This window comes from Pteronotus mesoamericanus, unplaced genomic scaffold, assembly GCF_021234165.1.
Source record: "Pteronotus mesoamericanus isolate MK-2021 breed Mesoamerican mustached bat unplaced genomic scaffold, CSHL_Meso_final contig_65, whole genome shotgun sequence".
NCBI lineage: Eukaryota > Metazoa > Chordata > Mammalia > Chiroptera > Mormoopidae > Pteronotus > Pteronotus mesoamericanus.
The window spans coordinates 1,463,563-1,483,924 of NW_026555228.1; the positions used below are offsets into that span (position 1 = coordinate 1,463,563).

The following is a 20,362-nucleotide window of genomic DNA, read 5'->3' on the forward strand; positions in this document are numbered from 1 at the left end:
CCCGCCTCCCGCCTACAGGACGATGCTCCCACCCGCGGAGCCGCACCAGCCAGCGCTAGCGCCGGTCCCTTTCCCTTTTCGGTTTTAATTGCATCTTTATTGGATTCTGTCACTACCATGGCGTCCCCGTATGCCCCCTCCCGCTGCAACCGCCACACGGTTGTCCCCGTCCACGTCCTTGTGAACGCAACCAGTTCCGCACCGTGCATTCCGGCGCCGCCGGTGGCCTGTGCCGCGTGTGACGGGACGGGGGCAGGAGGCCTCAGGATGGTCGGCGGAAGAACACCGCTCCCAGGACGGCCATTCACCATGTAAAAGATTGCCCCTTCCCTTTGCGCATAATGGAGCAGGAAGTAGGAAGGGGCATTTATACATGAGGCTATTACATGACTTGCAAGTTCCATTTTTTAGTGCTGAAGCCAATTTCCCTTCTCAAGCAGAGGGTCAAAGACAATATAGAGAATGTCAATAAGTGAATGTAGAAATGATCGCAACCTCTGGTCTTTTCACTGCCAGCAAAAACGACTGATTTTACCCATTCTATAATCATGCTTTTCTGTCCCCCCTGGGGGGAGGTAAAGGTTAGCAGTAAAAACATATCCAAAAATGGCATTCATCGCAAAAAGAAAAAGCATGAAACGGAGTTACCAATTTATGAACAACTCACAAGTTTCTATAAAAAAATAAGTATTCTTAAGGGTGAGGATTAAGTTTGGAAAAAATAAAGGCGTTAAAAGGAAATTAACTTACTTAGTAGCCAATCCATTCTGGCAAACCACAGACTAATTTTGTATTTAAACAGGACCATAAAGAAGAGAATTACAAGAATTTAGGTTTTTCCATGAAAATCAAGATGCTAGCCCATGAATACCAGGCAGCAAGCCTAAACTTAATGAAACCCATTTCATCAAGTGCTTTTGCTTTTTCTCCTTAATTTTACGTTTATTTTCAGAGGTGTTCATGGTGGATGGAAAAACTCCCTTCCCCTTTCTCGACTCAGTCTTTGATGGTTGAGGCCGGTCCCCTACCCGACTGAAATATACAGATCGTTGCATAGCCTCTGGGCAGAGAGTTATTTTGGAAGCGGTAATTCTTTCTGAAAGCAGCTTTAAACCACTAGGAGACTTACAACCACTACCGTTTCACCTCTGGCGCACAACAGGAATAAATGGGTTTTTATTAGATAAAAACGCTCCATTTTTGGAAACACTGCCGTGACCATTAAAAGGTTAGGAGACAGTCTGTCTATCTCCCGCTTTCAGAGAAACACCCACGATCCGTCACCCCAGGCCTGTCTTTGTGAGGGACGCTCGATTCTACCATTGACAGGGCAGAGAGGATGGGAACAGAGCCGGTAAGCATTTCCTCCAGACGTGTCTAAAGGAGGCGTGGTCACCATTCACAAGACGGTACCACGTTCTGATCGGGTTGAGGTTCAAAGCGATGCGTGATAACAGGAGGCGCGAAGACACACAAAACCAACTTTGTTTGTACCTCCACGTTTTCCAGTCGGGCAGGAAGCATCTCACTGCAGTGACGGAACCCACGTCCAACCGCACGATGGGCGTGGGCACCCGCCCCGGTCAATGCGAAGGATCGCTGCGTGGCTCCCGTACCATGAGCGGGTGTCATGGTACGTACAAGATATTGCAGTAACAGCGTTTATTTTTTCTCCCCAGTGAGGCTCTTTTCTACAACTGAGGAGACTTGAGTACAATTAGGAAAGATGTGGTACCTACCCCCTGCAAATGGTTAAGTGCCCTTTGGACACGTCCCGAGACACATCTTCATGGAAAACAGAGGAGAATCTGCTGTCAGTTCTGTGCAGACATTTTTTAAAAATTGTTATGCATTGATTTGAGAGAGAGAGAGAGCAACAGAGAGCAAGGGGGGAAGAGAGAGAAATATTGATTTGTTTTTGTAGTTGTTGATGCGTCCCTGGTTAATAATTCTTGAATGTGCACCGACGAGGGTTCGAAACCCTCAACCTTGGTGTATTGGGACGGCGCTCTTACCCACTGGGCTACCCAGCCACGGGTGGGCAGCCATTGTTGGTGTGCAAGAATGAAAGTCTGGGAGGTTCCCTGTCGGACAGACTTGTGAGAGCAGAACACGTAACATTTTAGCAGTGACTTCTGTGTCAGTGACTGTGATGTGTCGGAAAACAGCGTGTTTTCACTCCACCTGCAAAGCCCATGTAAGGTCGCAGGCGGCGGCTCTCATTCTAGCAGGTGCTCAGATACAACGGGAAGGACCGCGCCAGCCCGGCCTGGCCGCTTCCCCGGAACGGAGGCCTTGGAGGTGGGGAGCCGCCGCCAGATGAGCCCTGGGCACGGTCCACGGGCCTCTGCCCGATCGGCCCCAACTCTCAGGGGCAGCCCGGGTCTGCCTCCAGAGGCCACACACCGCGGTCACCGGACGCCTGACCGTGCCGCCTTGATCCGAGGGCGCAGGCCACGTCCTGCGGGCAGAGCAGACGGTCCCCATGCCGACCTCAACGTGCCTGGGTCGCGTCGGAAGCCTGAAACTCAAGGCGACGCGCTCTCCAGCCTCACGGATCCTAGCCCCGAACCCGCCGTTAATGATTTATTTCACGTGCCTCTCCACACCGCCACACCAGCTGGGGATATCGTCCTAACGCCAGGCTGGCTGTGCTTATTTGTAACTGCACCTTTAAGCGCGTTCCGTGTACTTGTCTGGGTGTGGGAAGGCGCATGTCCCTTTCCAAAAGGACTTTTTAACAAAACACTTAAAAAGGCTCTGCCTCCTCTGTAGTAGAACCGCAGTATTACATTACTCTGTTGCAGTCTTCCCCCTGAGACGTGCGGCTATGCCGAGAAAGGCGTGGTGCTATCAAGCACTGAGAGATGGACAGCAGAGCTGAAACGTACATGTTTTTCCAGTCACAGTATTAAAGTGGCAACTGCAAACCTACGTTGAAACCTCCCCTAAACGAAAGCATGGGACTGATGTTGTGTCTCACTGCATTCATTCGTATGACGATGCATTTTGGTTCAACGAAGCCCACGCTGGCGCCGCAGTGAGAGGCTCGCTCCCAGTGAGTAAGTGATAAACCGCATTAAGCTACGTCTCTGAAACCCGGTCTTTGTGGTTAGCTGAGCAGGGGGACAACTCATCCATGGGGCTCACGGTCATCTGACATGGGGTTGGGGGGACATACACCTGGAGGTCCTGTTACTACCGTGCCCAACATGCTCAAGCATCACAGGCTCACGGAACGGGTATTTATCAGATTCCACAGAGCTTTTAAAACAGCAATGCAGTGGGAACTGAATAAAATGATAGCAATGCCATGACTCCACAGGGGTTTCAGTTCTGGGTGCAATGAAACAAAAGCCATCACCTCACCCTCAGTGTAACCATCGTTCCAAGAAAAGCTGCCTAGTCTCCCGTAGCCCAAACTAAACCTTGGTCTCCAAAAATGACTGGCACGGTGCCTGAGGCAGCCTATTCTGAGGCAAAGGCTCGGCCGAAGCTACGAAGGGAAAACCGCCGCGCTAAAGCTGAGAAAACCCCCTTCTATTATCTGCTGCGACGTCCTTGATCCTAAATTCCCCTGGTGTCTTCCAACGCATCGGGCCCCACTCGCTAGGAACAGCAAAGCTGCCTGCTGGCCAACCCAACTGTGGACAGGGGCACCCACGGAGCTATCGCTGCGTGCTGGGGCTACCGCCGCGTGCAGGGGGGGCTGGGGCGGGGCGGGCCCGCGGGACTGACCTCGGGAGGAGCGGAAGTGTTTGCTGGGCGCCGTGAAGCCCCGGGTCCCGTGCACGTTGACCGCTGCCACTCGGAACTGGTACCACCTGCTGGGCCGGATGTCGGTCAGCTGCACCCGCTCGTCCGTGGTCTGCGGGAAGGACACACAGCGCAGAGAAAGGACCCTTGCATTCCGACACTTCCGTGGGCTCTGCTTTAAAAGTGCGCCCACTCGGCGGCCCAGGAAGCTCGGCCTTGACTGTCCCGCCCTTCCGGATCGGCAGCCCAGTGCTCCGTTTTGAGGGGAGCCCTCAGCGACAAGAGAGCCTGTGGGGACCCCTTCGGCCGCCCGGTTCTGCTCGTGGATATTTCACCCCGAGGGTGGGAGGCTTATAGACGTCTGCAAGTCAACACCTTCGGACAAAAGCTGGGGCTACTTTTAAATCTGGAGACTAAATGCAGCATTTGAGGGACTGAATCAGTAAATTCTTCACGGGAGCGAGCTGATCATGACGTTACAGACAAGAAAAGTAAGTCATCTTCAGACTCCATGAAGAAAGGGCTCCTGTTAATTGAGTGGCTCATATAGCACTCGGGACGTAGGTATAAGAATGCATACACTTAGCAATGCCAGCACTTTCTGGAACAATATTGCAACCCAAGAATTTTTTGTTTTTAATTTGAGTACGTCACGTACGAAAGGCAAGGTGTGTTGATATATATTCAACCAATAAACAGTCCAAAGACAGAAAGTGGGCTCTGGGGATGGCCCACGGGTCTTGTTCTCTCTGCCACCACCGTCCCCAACCTACGAAGCGATGGCGGCAGCCTCCCCACGTCCCGTCTTCATCAAGCTAAGGGGACTGCTTGCTGCCTGCTTTCGGCGTGTTCCAGAGGAGACCTGAAAACGCTGGCCGTGAATCACAGGAGGAAACGCCTGACCGAGGCCTCGTGCCGCACTCGACGCGAGCTCGCTGGGTGAAAGTGAGGACGTGGAACTGAGTGACACCCTCCCTCAGTTTATGGTGACGTCCCGAAAAGGGTCGTCACATTGGCTTTCCTATCTAAATGAAGCTAAACATTCCCCAGATCAAAGAAAGACTGTGAACCCTTAAACGTGGCTCTCCGCCTCATTTGGCAGGATTTGAGACAACACTGTCGCCGACTTCGTCGTGGAGAGCTTTAGCTTGAATGTACAAACGAACGTCAGCGTGAGATCCACAGCACTTAGCGGACAGAGAAAGGAAGCGTTACATGTGGTAACGATCAAAAAAATGGAAATAATAATTCAAGATTTTTTTTCCTCCCTCTAAAAATACAAGGGATGAAAGAGAGATTATCATTTATGTTCACAAGTGTTAAAGTAATTTAGAAATGTAGAAACGATGCTGTACCGCTGCTTAAGGAACTGTACCATGAAAATCAAATACAACTTTAGGCTGAATTCTGAGCATCTCTATGTTTTAATAAAGCAATTCTTTTTCTTTTACAAAACAGGTAGAGAATTATTCAATTTTTTTCACCAGGGTTTGTTCCCCCCCCCCAACTTAATACGTTTCTTTTACATCCAACTGCTCATTTATTTTGGGGGGTCTTTAAATTATTTTAGTGTTTATCCTTTTTGGGGATAGTACTATTCACAAAAGAACCAAATTTCTCTCCCAAATAGCTGAACTCTAACATTTATGTTCTATTTCCCGAAACACAAGCTTGGGAATGTAATCCTTGCAGGAAAAGGATGTGAGAATTTTCCCTGGTACCGGCCCATGTGGAGAAAGCGTTTGTGTTATTGAAAAGCATTAAGCAGCTTCATATGGGGAATTTATTCTTTTCCTATCTCCTGCAGTTCCTTGCAGCTGGTAGTCCACTTAACAGCTCTTAAAAAGAAAGAAAATATTTTGCTTTTCTCCCCACCAAACAGAGAGGAAGCAGCGTTGCTAGGTAAACGCGGGGCGGGCGCGGCCGCCGCCGGCGGATCGGGTGGCCCGTTGACCACGCGGGACCCCAGAGGAGGCGCCCGCCGCGGGCGCGAGCTGTCGGCTCCTCCCACTACCTCGTTTGCGACACGAATCTTCCCCAGGGCCACTAACACCCTTGTGTGGAATAAAGGCTTAACTCAGGAGAAAGAGAGGAAGTCCTGCCTTGATCCAATATCATGTGAACGGGTCCTACCTGGGTTGCCTTTCCTTATCTCCAGCTCTTGGCTGACGTAAGTGCCAACGCTCGGATTAGAAAAGTACCTCCTTGGGGGAGAACAAGCTAACAGGCCAGTCTCCAGCCCTGTCGGGTCCTGCCGAGGGAGGTCCTGCCGCCTCCGCAGACGCATGGACAGGACAGGCCCGCGCCGACATGATCTCAGGCCGTTCCGGCCGACGTGCGGCCAGCTCCCGTCGCGCCTGCGGGCCCGAGCTGCGGGCCCGCGGGGCTGAGGCACTCACCTGAGCCACCGTCTGCCAGGGCGTGGCGTCGTCCTCGCTGGGGTGGATCCCATAGTTCCACCTCCTCTGCACCACGTAGATCGCGGGCTCAATGGAGACGTTGAACTTCGAGGACCACTTGATCTCCAGCTGCCCAGTCTGCAGCTCCGTGAAGCGCAGCTCCTTCCTGGGCCTCAGGGGCACACCTGCAAGAGCAGCACGCGCGTGCCAGGCCGTGCGCACGGCGGGAGGGGCAACGACCGGCAGGGCTCACCGGATGACCGGGACGCTCACTGCGCCTCGTCTCGTGGCCCCTCCAGGCCCAGCCTCCCCTCTGGAAAGCTGCTGACGCGGAGGTCAGAGCGTCACATTCCGAGAGAGCCTCAGCCCCTTTTAGTTTAGCTTTCTCATTATTTTAAAAGGGTCTAAAGTGATTCCCCATTCACACCCTGGCTGGGTAGCTCTGTGGATTAGAGCGTTGTCCCAATACACCAAGGTGGCAGGTTCGATCCCCAGTCAGGGCACATGCAAGAAGCAGCCAAAGAAGGTATAAATAAGTAGAATAACAAATCAATGTGGTTTTTTTTTTCCTCTCTCTGAAAAATCAGTAAGTTAATAAAAAATGGAAGTGGATTCCTGATTCGGAACAAGTTATTTTCCCGCAGTGATTTCAAAGGCCATTTTTTTATGTGCGTTTGTTACCAGGCTGCGCGGCTTGAGGTCAGCATGGACTTGCCGCGGGGCAGCGTCCCTGAAGACTCTGACGCCGTTCTTCCCATCTAGCGCGCTCCGTTTTGTGAACCATCCTAGGGCATTACAGCACGGTTCCCACGTTGCTCCTCGTGGTTTCTCCAGGTGTTTTCCTCTTCAGGAAAACATCATAAAGCGCAACCCTCTCCTGTGGGGAAACGTTACAACACTGCCTTCCAAAGCGTGAGTCTCGGGGACGCCCCGAAGGCGACCAGAGCTCTCTCCTGTCGTCTTCGGGTTTAAAACCGGAAACGACGAACGGGTCCGGTTTGCCTCTGGCAGCGGCGTGTGCGCCCTTTGCCAAGCCCCTCGCAGCGGCCCGGTGGACAAGTCATCGGGCATTGTTCTTTCCCTCCGGTGGGGAAGGCAAGTTGTCCGGGGAATAACAGATTGAAGCGTCGCGGTTCAAAATAGCAGCCGCCGGGGAGAGGGAGGCTCCCCCACATGTACAGCACTCCTAGGGAACGCAAAGCTGGCCGAATCACGGGGAACCCGTTCGGTGGACCCAAACCCGAGAACACAGTTGCCTTTCACGCCGTTGTCTGGGGAGAAGGAGCACTGGCCGGAGCGCTGACCGGGCCTTTCGAAAGTCCGTTCAAACTCTCTCATGCCGCAGTGAAGTGCAGACACGTGCAAATGCGAACCGGGAAGACGCTGTCCTGCCCACCGGTTACGCAGCTGCGTTGGGACTCCCTGCCGTGGGACGCGCATGTGGGCCAAGCCTGGTCTGGGGAAGTTGGAAGCCAGGAAGCACGCCGCTGGATGGGGTAGGGTCGCTTTTACAGGGCATCTCTGTGACCGCGGCACAGGCCCCGATTTTTAGGAACGATTTTCCAGGGAACGCGTGTGCTGTCCCTCAGCATTGTCCGCTGTGACGCGCCGGTGGGGGTGCCCACGTAGGGCCCTCCCTTTACCGGGACCTACCTCCCCTGAGTCTTCGTGGGCCACAGTTTGAACACGAGCGTCTGAGGAAGAGCCCGTAAGGCACCTGGAGGTGTGGGCTGACATCAAGTTCCTCTCGGAACTCGCTGCTGCTTGCCACATTTTGAATTAGAAAAGGCCACTTGGAACGGGAGAGAAAACAGGCGGTTTTCCCTTGGCCTTCCTGACCCGAACGTCCCAGAGGTCCCTGGCTGGCCGGGCGGGGCACTCGCGGTCCGCCCTGGCGCCAGCTGCCCCACCGCATAAAGGCCCTTCCCGTCGGTGTTGGACACCGGCCTCTCCCGCAGTGGCCGAGCGGACATCAGGGAGTCCGCTGACCTTCGAGCCCGGAACATCTCTGCGGAGCAACGACGCGCAGACGGGCCCCCGGCCTCCTCCGGGCTGCGCCCTGCCCCACCACCCACCCGCCCAGGTCTCCCCCAAGAGCCTGTCCCCAAACACGCCGTCCTCTGTGACACTGGTCTTTGCGACAGCGCGATGCTGTGGGATATCTAAGAGGCCATGGGGCCTCGGCGACTTGCTCTTGCTTCCCCCGACACTTCGCCGTGTTCCTGCAGAGCAGGCTCCGGGTCCCCCATCATTCTGCCCCTGCGGCGACTGCCCCCCGGCGCCCTTCTCTCTGCTGCCCGGACCTTCCCCAGAGCCTCCCGCCTCATGTCCCTGCACATCAAGCTGTTCTTTCTACTCCCTCTTCACAGTATGGGGGTTCTTGCCGACAGTACGGAGCATCTCCCCTTCGCCAACTCTTCAGTTGCACCCCGTTTTCTGTGGCACGAAGATGAGCCTCTCTCTGTCTCCTTGATGGCGTCCACCTCTGCGACGCAAGGCCCTTACGTTCCAGTGGCCTCCACACGCACAGCACGCGTGCGTCACGCCTCCCGCCTCAAAGCCCAGCGTGCCCACACCCACGCGGCCTCCCGGCGCCGTGGCCTCCTCACGACCTTCCCCTGCCCCCGCCAAAATGCCTTTCCTTCTGTGTCCTGACTGCAGAGCTGTGAACACCCCAGCCCGTCCGCACGTCCCGCTGAGCCGCAGTCCCGACACCTCCCAGTGCACATGAAGGCTCTGTGCTCGCGCCCCGTCTGCAACGCGCAGCCTGTAACCGTCAGGACGCGCATTGGCGGCCTCTCGCAGCAGCGGCCCGTGGAACGGTGAGGCTGTCCCCCGCCACGGACCACGGCTCCCTCCTTCCCGAACCCCCTTCCGTCCCAGGAGCAAGGTTCTGCAGGAGCAAATGCTCGGTGGCCCTCGGGGGAAGGGATCGACGGAGCCCCTCCCTCACGGCCCGGGCAGGAATGAATGCCCCTGGGAAACAGGCGGGCGCGGGGGCCCACGCAGATCTCCACAGCAACAGCGAGCGCCTCTCTGTTCCAGAGGCACGTGGGGACGGGGACGGGGCTACCGCAGCATTTCTGCCCTGCGCTGCCAATCCTGTATTCTTTCTTCCAGGGGAAAAAAACACAGCTCTGTTTTCCGTCCATGCCCTGTAGCTCAAGCATTCCTTTACTCTCGCTTTTTAAAGCGGTAGATGCCCAATGGTGGATGATCAATATTGGTAAGTGCATAAGACAGAATCATTTTCTGGATCGACAGTAGAGCTGCCCCAGCTGAAAAAAAATCTGCGTGTGAGAATTCCTGGTATGATAACAATCCCTGAGGTAAGGGATGGCCGGTCTGAATCCAGAAGTCACTCTCCCTTCCTTTCAGGTAAAAAACCAACCAACCAACCAAATTTGTCCACGGTGATGCAACGCCAGGCTGGACAAAACGCGTGTTCTGCGTTGTCCCTGCATGCTGGCTGGGCAGGCGGGCACTCGAGTGTCTGCAGGGAGCGGGTGTGCAGGCCGGGGAAGCGCAGGCGGCCTCCGCCCAGAGCCGGGGCCTCCTGCTTCCACGGGGCGCAGTCAAGCGTGGCTGCCTCCCTCTGTCACCTCAGCCAGCACGCTCCCCGCACCGGCCTGCCCGTCCGGCTCCTCGGCCGCCCCGTGAGCAGCCTCCCGCGTGAGGCTAGCCCGGCCCTCGCCGTGGCTGCCGAGGGCGCCCAGGCGAGCGGGGGGCAGGGAGGGGGGGCAGGAGCGAACCCACACGTCCCAGCCCGCGTGCTCCCGGGCTCTCATCTCGCATCTCATTCCACCCCCAAGAGCCTTCATCGACTGTAACAGGCATCGGGGCGATGTCAGTTCAAATTTCTTCATCTGAAAATCTCTTTAATTATGACGTGCAACAATCTCGTGATTCGCATGTGGAGAAACGGTCCATCTGCTTTGCGTTAGGGCTGGCTGGCTCCCTTGATTGCAAGGAACTCCAGCACTGGGCTGGGGTCACGTGCGGCTGGGGCCCAGCCCCCCAGGCGCCCCAGGCGCCCCCGGCCCCCCAGGCCCCGTGGCCGGGCTCCCTGCAGTGTCTGCTGCTTCCTCCGGCGTCCGGATGCCATGGCCAGATGTGCAGGGCGGAGCGCCCCTCCGCTGCCAGCTATGATGCCGCTGACCCGAACGGCTCCTCTCTATGACTTTCCAACAAACGAGTCCTCCGAAATCGAAACTCTCCTGTTCAAAAATTCAAAACTGCTATTGTGTAACATCCCAGAATACGGGAGGGCTCAGAGGCAGTTTTGTCCTTGAGAGGGCGGCATGTCTGGTGCTGAACTCGAAGGAACAGGAACCTAATGCTTTAAAAAATGTTGAAAATATCCTGGTAGGAATGCGGGCACAACAGGCAACCAGCAGTTGCCAAGCTCCGTGAGACTCGATTATTTGTGTGAAAATATCGCTCTTATGACTCTAAATGTTATGAAAATGGAGCACGATAGAGCGTCCCAATGGCTCAACAATTAATGACTACCTAGTACACATACGCGGTACTCAAGAAATTGGGGTTTGCCTCACACAAAGGCACAGTGTGCGATTGCATGCAAAAAGTTAAACGTTGATTTGTGAAACGTAGTCTGATTCCATCTTCAAAGGCCTGACGTTTGACTATTTCAAAGACTGAGATATCCTGGGAACATGCCATCAACTGCATCGTGAGACCTTTTTGGAAAGAAACACATTAACGTGTGACTCATCCTTGGTGCGCAAAGGAAAAATGGAGGTAACAGGCAGCCGCACGTTCATGTAATTCTCCATGTTTGGGAAACTGTTTCAACTTTATTTCTTCCCTCCCCAAACCCAGTGCCACAGCGGGGTCTCCAGAGAGGCTGCAGTTTGGGCAATAAAATAATAAAAACGTGTCGTTTTCTAGAGGCAGAAGGGCCTAAGCTATCAATCAGAATGAAAATGGGACAGTAAGTCACCCAATGTGCAGTCATCTTTGTCTTCCCTGTGGAAGACCAGGCTTTAAACTCTGCCGCACACAATCCTACGGTTTGCCTTCCCCATGCCAACATCCTCGCGTCTTCCAAGACGCTGCAAATACTTTTCTGTGTCTGAGCAGTAAAGACAAAGCTCTCAGCGGGTTCCCTTTGCTTCAGGCTGTCACAGTGGCCTATAAAGCCAGCGCCTATAAAGGCTTCCGCGAAAGGCGATTCTTCCTGCAGAAACCAAATGAAATGCTCAGACATAATGGAGCATTTTGTTGACCATCTTTTGAAAACACGTGCAATTTTTTAAAACTCTCATTTCCCACGTGTAGAAAGCTGTTGCGGTGATAAAGTCCCCAGGCCCCCATCCTTCCTCTGGCAGACACAGGGGACCGGGCAGAAAGCTCGCACGTGTTTCTCTCTAGTGCTATTCCAGTTAACACAACGAGCCGTAAGAGGAAAAATAGGGCAGGAGTTGGGGCACATTCATCTATGCCCTGCACGAGGTGAAAGCATTTCTGTCCACTTAAGTGAGCGTCGTGCACTGGATGGGGGGCGATGTCCCGTGGACTGTGCACCCCAATTTACTCATCTAAAACCAGTCATTTGTCAGTGAGCTTGGTAGATGAGAGTAGGTGGTGCCAGTATCTGTTGGAATTGACCTGGACTCTCAATCCAACGACGCCAAGAGTTGGATGGATGCAAAATAAAAACGACGGGAGAGCTGGCTGGGCCCGGGGTTGAATGGGCCCCTGCCCCCGCGGCCCAGGTCCCTGAGGGCAACCGATGCAGCCCCAGCCCCGCCCTGGGGAGCCGAGGGCAGGGCTCTGCGCTGATCCAACGGCCAAGCTCCCCGCCCCGAGGAGGGCGCGCGGCGGGCCCTTTGGGGCGCTGAGAGGTGGCTGGGAGGGTGACGGCGGCGTCCGGTGATGCACAGGATTTTGTCGCGAAGCCAAGGGCAGGGTCAGAAAGGACCTTTTCCCAGGAAGCCGGGGAGCCAGCACTTGGCCGAGCGGGCGAGTGGCTTGGCTCCTGGTTAGGGCTGCAGCAGCAAAGGCTGTGCTTGGCAGGCCCCGCCCCCGCGGCCTCTGGGCCACACTCGCCCTCAGTCGTGCAGAGGGCGTGACACCCGCCCAACCGGGCTGGCCGCTGTCCAGTCCGAGGCGGCCGGGCACAGCAAGGCACGAGTGTCTACACACACATAGATGCTGACACACACGTGAGTGTGTGTGTACATTCAACATCACAACCTATCATCCTTAAGCTCGTTACGCAGAAGGCGTGCTCATGGCCGTAGATGCTGCCGTTTCTCTTCGTGGCGCGTGGTCCCGGAAGCGCCCGCCCCTCCGCGAAAGTGCAAGCCTACACCTACCCTGACATCTGCGCCTCCCAAAGCCCTCGCCTCCCTGGGTGAGGCGCAGGTTTCAATGGCGAGTGTCTTCCATGCTGCGCCGGGGGCGCTGGGCGGCCCTTTCTACAGGAGCACCCGCAGGCTCGGTGGGCCTGGCATCTCTGAAAGGCAGGCTGAGCCTTCGAAGCCTTGTAGAAAAAGCCTGTTTTAATTTACATTCCCTCCTCGGCCTGCCCTACTTTTAAATCACGGAAGGTTTTACAAATGCGGGTTCAGCACTCCTTCTCCAAACACTCTGTTTTCACGGTAAATGCTAATACTTGAGTAGCCAGTGAGCTGCTCTTGCAGAAGAGGTTTCGCCGTAATAGGCTCAAACGTTAACTGGTGGTAGATTTTGCGCCAGGGGTTTTCTGCAGTGGAGAGCAAGCGGCAGGAAAACAATACAACTTGAAATCTATTAAAGGACTGTTAGTGGCGGAGAAGGGGCAACCTGTTTTTAAGGAAAACTGCAGGGGTGTCGCCGAGTGCAGGGGTGCGCGTTTCCAGGGGAGACCGTGAGCACAGCGGGCGGTGCCTGACTGCCACGCACTGCCAAGGGCTACGCTGGGCGAAGCTGCTTTACGCACAGTTCTTTCCAAAAGCTTACCTACACTGAGAAATCCTGGGTATTGCATGTGTGACTAAATGTGCAGGAGAGAGGGAGAGGAACGGAGACGGAGAGATTACTTTCTGCTGGCAATGAATAAATATATAGCTCGTGAGAGCGTCTGTCTGTGTCACCCTGCAAATTAGACCCCAACAAGCAGCAAGCACTAGGTCCCGTGGAACACTTGGGTGATGGTCGCAACTGCGCCGACTACAGCAGCGGCGGTTTGGCGTAAAACAGGCCGGCCAGTTGACGGAAGGAAGCAAGGGAGCACTCAGCACAGAGGAGCGGAGCCGTCGCGGAGCTGCCTGCGCAGGGGAACCACCCCATGTGGTCACCTGTCCGGTCCGCTGAGTCCCACCCCCTGGACAGGGGCAGTTCCTGTGTGGAGGGGCTCCAGGTCCCAACCAAAATCATTCAAGCCCACACAGTGACACTCGCGTCCTCGGACTGTGCCACTCACATCCTTGGACTGTGCCCGCAGGAAAACCACGGGACCGGGGCACAGGGCCGGCCTTTGGGTGCCTCGGCCCCGGCCTGTTTTTCCGAGGACTGAAGTGTGTTTATTCCAAGGTACCAGTGCAACTTCATTGATGCCTTCTTGGCAGAGAAACACGTTTAAAAAGTTCCCGGTGTCATGCTGTCCTTCCTCCATATGAAATTTATAAAGTATTACTATGAAGGGTTTGCTCTACGCCCATATGATTTCTGTGGTCTGTGAACATTTCTTTTTTGAAAGACTGTGTGTGTTGGTTTTCACAGAGAGGGGAAGGGAGGGAGAAAGAGAGGGGGAGAAACATCAAGGTGAGAGAAACAAGTTGCCTCTTGCCTGTGCCCCCAACTGGGGAATTGATCACCCCCACAGCCCAGGCCTGTGCCCTGACCGGGAATCGAACCGGCGACCTCTTGCTTTGCGGGACGGTGCCCAGCTCACAGAGCCACGCCGGCCAGGGCTGGTCGGCACACAGGAACCCCGGGGGTGTTGGGGCGACCCTCATGCTCGGCAGGCGCTCTCTCACCTTTGTACAGCGTCTTGGGCACCTGGCAGGTGTGCCCACATCCGTTCGAGCAACACTTCTTCACCCCCGAGCACTCATGGTCGACCTCGCAGCTTTCGACACACGCGGCCGCGAAGCCGCTGGCCTTCTCGGGTGCAGGGCAGTCGCCTTGCCTGACGGCCAGGACGTACTTGAGGAACTCGCAGCTCGTTAGGCACTCGTAGCTCTTCTTGGGGAACAGGGGCTGAAGGAGACCAGAGACATTCTGCTCAGGACAGCGGAGAGGAAGCTCAGCGTCCGCGCTCTGCCCGAGGGCCCTGGAACAGCTCACAGAATGAGGCATGTGCTTTCTTTCCCACCGAAGCATAATAGTTTATGCTAATTTCCTAAAGGGCAATGACCCACGAGTTATGACGTTACACGCAACAGACACACGTCGCTTGCACACACATGCATTCACAGCTTATGGCATTCTACCCGAGTTCACAGTGTTGTCAAATAACTGATGTCCAACAGTCGTAAACAGGCGAGGGGCCGCTGGGCGGGCCCTGTAATTCCATCCTCGAATGAGCGCTTTTCTCTGTGCACCGCAGACCCTGGGGTGAGCTGTGACCCTGTAGGACCTTGGCGGTTCTCAGGGCCACGGGTGCTGATGTTTTATCGCCAAGTGGCCTCGGCCTCGGTGCACTGAACCTATTTGAATAACACCCAGCTTTTAGACTCGCTGTGCCCACGGGACCTCTGATCAACAGGGAATTGTGGAGGAGCTGGGCAGCGAAAGCAGGGAAACGTCTTTGAAAGTCATGGCACATGTGTTACCCGTGACACGGCTGGGTTTGAAAAAGCAGCGAGCTGATGACATTTCGGCTGAGCTGCGAACCAGTTAAACATGCGTGAGAACGGGGCTCCCCTGACGGACGCGGGGAGCGCTTTATTGAAAACGCGTGGCGACTGGATGCAATCACTTATCAAAGGCAGCAGCGTGCGGTCGCCGCTAGGCCGTGGGCGGCCGCGGAGGACCTGGGGCGGCTGCCGTCCCTGCAAGGGATGGGGCTGGGGGTCCTGACAGCAGCTGCCCTCGCCGCCCTGCGCTGGTCCTTCGGAAGGGGGCTGCTCCCCTAAGCCGCTTTGGCCCTTGGGAGGGGGCCGCCCCCATAGCTCCCCTCGGCCAGTCACGCCCCTCTGCGCCGCGCCCACCTGCAGGACACCCGTCCAGCCAGGGAAAACCGCTGCCCCCCTTGGGCTGCGCCCTGGGTCGGTGGCGAGGTTGTCGCCGCGGGAGGTTCCGTGCTGCTGTGAGCCCAGGCTTGTGGGAAGTGGCGGGGGGGGGCATGTTTGCCGGGACAGTTCCGTCTGCGGAGGCCGATGTCTGAGGGGGTCCTGCCAACGCCTGCCATGGGTCCTTGACCCTGGAGTCGGAGATGGACGAGGAGGGCGCTTTCCCTTCACCTGATGTCCGGGCGAGTCAGTGTATCAGAAATAAACGCGGTGGCATTGCTGAACACAAGACCGGGGAGAGAACAGGAGTCTCTTGCGGCCCAAGGCCAGCAGGCTGCCTGCGGCTCCACACTGGTGACCGGGAACGCCTGCAGACACCTGGGGACACCTGGGGCACCAGGGTCACTCCGAGATCACCTGCCAGTGGACTGCCTGCGGCGCCTCACTGACAACTGAACGCAGCTCTCGACCACCTGGTACCGCCTGGGCCCCACCTAGTAGCCCCTCCTGCCACCTGCGTAGCACCTGAGCAACACCTGGTAGCACCTGCTGGGTACCGCCTGCTGCATCCGGTGATGACAGCGTATGACTCTCTGCCACCCGGGGACACCTGGGCACACCTGCCCGCACGCCAACCGCTGCCCCGCCCCCCTCTGGGAACAGACTGTAGGATGCCCTGCTCAGCTGGGGACACCGACGCAACCTGGCAACAGACAGGCTCGGAGGACAGTGGCACCATTAACCAGGGAGCAGGTTCCGCGGTGGTGGAGATGCGGCAATTACAGAAAGGAAAATAGCAGCCTCACCATTATCAAGGTCTCTGGTGGGGAGTGGGGGGGCGGGGCAAAAACATGCAATGTCTCTATCTCTATTCCAAAAGGAGGGTGACTTGGAGCCCATTACTGCCCATGCTGATGAGGGCTGGAAAAGCCACGGGACACTGAGGACATGAGGACGTCACAGGGACATATCCCAGCAGCCCGTGGGAGCCCCAGTGCCAACATAAAGTGCCCTCCCAGGCCCTCCGGTCTTCTCTCCAAACCGTGAATTTAAAACACCATGCATGTACGTTAACGTGGTAAATGTTATACTGCGCATATTTGACCGCAAAGCTTTACAAACCTATGCAAGCGTGAGAAATTGCTACACAAATCCCCGAAGGATGTGTTCAGCGCGCAGGGGTGTTCTCTGATGGCCACAGGAGCCTTGTGATAGTGTAGATGTCATGTGTGTCATGGCTGAACTGCTCGAAGACAGGGACACAAAAGAAAACGACCTTACACTCGGGCTACCACAAGGCGAAAAACGACAAAAGCTACCTAGAAAAACTATAACCCCAAGGTTTGAATTAGAACTGTGGACATCAAATAAAACTGATCGTTCATAATCCTATGTAAAATCGGAAAATGACGTCGGCTGACCGATTGAGAAGAGCGTCTCAACTGAAGAACTTTCCAGGTAGAACGCAGAAGGCAGGCCGCGGGTTCCGCATTGAATTACCGCAAGTGTGCGGCGGGTTAATTTTTCTAAACTCTGTATAAGCACTGAAAGCATCACCCAAGGCGTTTCTCTCTTGCTCGACGCCACAGTCCATTGTTCTGTTAACTCTGGAAGTTCTCCACGCAGGTCCAACGCTAAGTGAGCAGAGAGATGTGCCGTGGGATCTGCAGCAAAGCACTGGCCAGCTTTCTGCTTCCGGCAAAATGTGTACGTTATGGGCACTGGAAGAAAACACTCCGTTACCAGGGCCACCGGCCCCTGACGCTGGGCTGAGACTTCCAAGTAAATTATTGTATTAAACCTGGCAACTGTTCACCGCTCGCGAACTTTGAAATCACGGTGACTTAGTTTGCTCCACGGTAGAATCACAACCGTTCCGTCCACAACTTGTTCTCTGAAAACAGGGCGTGGCTCAACACTCAGGCAACAGTACGGGCTCTCTGTTCACGGTACTCTAATTGCGTCTGTGTGTGCCAGCCACCGCGCCCTTCCACTGAGGGGCAGGAAAGCAGGGAAGGTATCGCCTCATCTTAACAACTTACTGAGTTAATGGGGCCAAATTAAGAACAAACACGCAGGCACTGGCTTAGACAGATCAGCAACATGTGCTCCCAGAGAGGGTAGAGAATGCTCGTCATTAGCACAATAGCGTACATCTTCCAGTCGATCTCAAAGTTGTTTGGTGTGTTTATTCAATATGTTTCTTTTTGGCATGGATTCAACACTGTGATCTCTCTGTCAGGATTTTGAGGACCATGGAAACAAAAACGCTCATGTTTGCACGGGAGCCTTCTAGAGTGATACATGAGCTTGAAATAATACAAAAAAAACGCATTATAAATATTACATGAGGTCATGCATACAAAGCACTACACGCTGTTCTGTAACTTGGGCCACAATAGCTACTCAAATAAGAGTGCAGGAAAGTGGTGCCTTTTTTTCCCCTGGCAGCTACAAGTTTACTGTTGAACGTTTCTAAATTCTTCTGTTACTCTGACAAAATGTCATAGGATCCAAAGACAGAAAGTGGGCTCTGCTTCGTCTACAGGGTGACCATCCACAAGTTCTCAACATGCTGCCAAAAAGCCCTAAAATCTGCAGAGAGGGGAGCGTACCCTGGTGGAATTTATAAGGAAAAAATCACCTAAGTTTTTTAACTTCATCCAACTTTACAGAGAAGTTCCACTTTACTGTGCCCTCGTTCCTATCTACAGAAGATGAATTTCGATGCTTCTTACAATAGTCGTGGGTAACTATCGCGAGTTAGGTTGAAGGAATAAGAATGGTCTGGATGTAATTGGAAAACATATGGTATCTGTACACAGGTCTCTCACCATGCCTTTAATCAAAGCTTAATGAGCATTTTCCAGTGGAATGAAAAGAGGACAAAAATGCATACAGGCCAGAGAAAATGAGGGAACAGTAATATTCCAGATGTAAAGAAAATATGTAAAGGGGTCCCTCAACAGCCAGTTGGAAACCCTGTGAACACAAGGTCATTTGGGTATTAGAAAAAAGTTGTGGCCATTAGGGATGTGCTATTTCTTGTGCTATCCCAAGGTGGTATCACACAGACTGGTCCAGAGGGATGTTCACGTTCTGGGACAGGTGCGAGGTATTGAAATCATCGTGCGTGTAACGCCCATCAACCTCATGGCAAATAAAAATATTCATGGCAACACAGGCATATGTGTAAAACATTAAGTGTCTTCTTTGTACAGTTCTATCCGGCCCATTAAGGCAAATTATTAATTGTAAAGTTAATGTAACTACAATTCCTTTATAAAACTATTCACATGACTAATTCCACAAATCACAGAAATGGCAACTTTGGCCAGATCATTGGCTCCTATTTAAAATTTGGAAAGATTATGGCTATTGTGCTCATTAATTTTTATTCAGTGCCTGCTTTTTCTGCCCTTCTTGTATGGAACACTAAGAACAGAATAAACTTCAAAGACCATGTATTCTTCTAGAGTAGTTAGTATCTAACAGATGTCATTGTGCATCCAGGGAGGTTGATAAAACAAGGTGCTGAAAGGAAATGCCTTTGGGTGCATTAGATTAAAGACAAATCCTTCATCCTTTAATTACTATTATGTTTAGTACCTGGGGGGCGGGGGGGAATGGCTATAAATCTCTCCTCCATACATCTCTTAGCTAAAAAAACTAAAGTATTCTTTTAGTGACTTACGTGAGCCATATGCGAAGCTCCTGTGACCTGCGGCAAGTGATAAACATCAAATAAAATACTGACAGCAGCAGGCAACAGTTTGGGGATGCTTTTCAAAAAGATGCTACTATCTTCATCTTGGTGGGTGTAAATGGGAGCTCTGGCGCCATAAAATGATTTTTGCAGAAATCGCGGGATGATGAATAGAAAAACATTAAAATCAGTAAATCATCTTATAATGTTAGAAATTATAGCAACCTGATCGAGAGAACATTGGATTTGGTATTCAGTTCTGTTCAACCTAAGTGTACAATGTGCCAGATCTCAAACGTGGCAGCCTTTACCCAGAGCCAGGGCCTGGGTGGCTTCCCCTCCTGCTCCAGCCCGTGTGCACAAGTGCTGCCTCGGGCAAAATGCCCCTGAAATGCGCTTTCCGTCACCATCACCATCACCCTCATCATCGCCACCATCACCGTCGTCATCATCTTCACCGTCCTCAGCGCCGTCATCTCTGCCGCGACCGTCGGCACCATCGCCATCGTCATCACCGCCGCCATGATCACCGTCCTCAGCGCCGTCATCTCTGCCGCAACCGTCGGCACCATCGCCATCGTCATCAACATCAACGTCACCACCAGCACCATCATCACCGCCGCCGTGATCACCCTCATCACCGTCATCATCGTCACCATCCCCACCGTCGTCATCACTCATCATCCTCACCATGCCCACCCCCATCCCCACCCCCCACCGCAGCCCAGCAGGGGCAGTGAATCACCCACAGGGTTGCAGGCCTCCCGTCCCTCGCCCTCTAGCAGGCCCTTTACCTGCTCATCTCCCTTAGTCCTCCCCAGGCCCTACAACCATTCCTCCCTGCTTTTGACAAATGAGGACACAGAAGCTCAGGGACGTGTGTGTGTGCACGCGCGCGCGTGTGTGTATACCTACACGTACATACGAGTCCACAAATTATACACGTGCACATCAAAAGGGCAGGTATTTCTGGGAATGTTGATAAGATCAAGAAACACTAAAATATAGCTTATGCTATGGAACGTCAAATATATAAATATAATTTTTCAGGCATCCAGGCAGAAAAGGCAAGTTGATTATGACGGCGGATATATACGGTTTCCCTCCAATCAAGTTCTCTCTACAAAATTTCATGTGTAGAGCCAATAGAGCAATGGCTACATAGGAATAAGAGAAATGAACTACATCTATAAATCCGTAAAACCAGCTAAGTTGTTCTTCAAAAATATGTGACAGAAATAATCTCATAGACATAAAAACTCAGAGAAAATACATAGCCTATATAAAATAATATACAGTAGCATATATAAATATACGTA

At 53.7% G+C, this 20,362-nt stretch overlaps 1 protein-coding gene across 1 annotated transcript in view; it reads right to left on the reverse strand.

Annotated features, from left to right (window-relative positions):
* Positions 1-20,362, reverse strand: part of ANOS1 (anosmin 1) — a 115,162-nt gene that overhangs the window by 19,389 nt on the left and 75,411 nt on the right. Inside the window, exons 4-6 of the mRNA XM_054581173.1 lie at positions 14,141-14,363; positions 6,156-6,340; positions 3,739-3,868 (exon numbers count right to left, since the gene is read on the reverse strand). Of these exons, the coding sequence (XP_054437148.1) occupies positions 3,739-3,868; positions 6,156-6,340; positions 14,141-14,363 (538 nt within the window). The remainder of the gene's footprint in view (positions 1-3,738; positions 3,869-6,155; positions 6,341-14,140; positions 14,364-20,362) is intronic.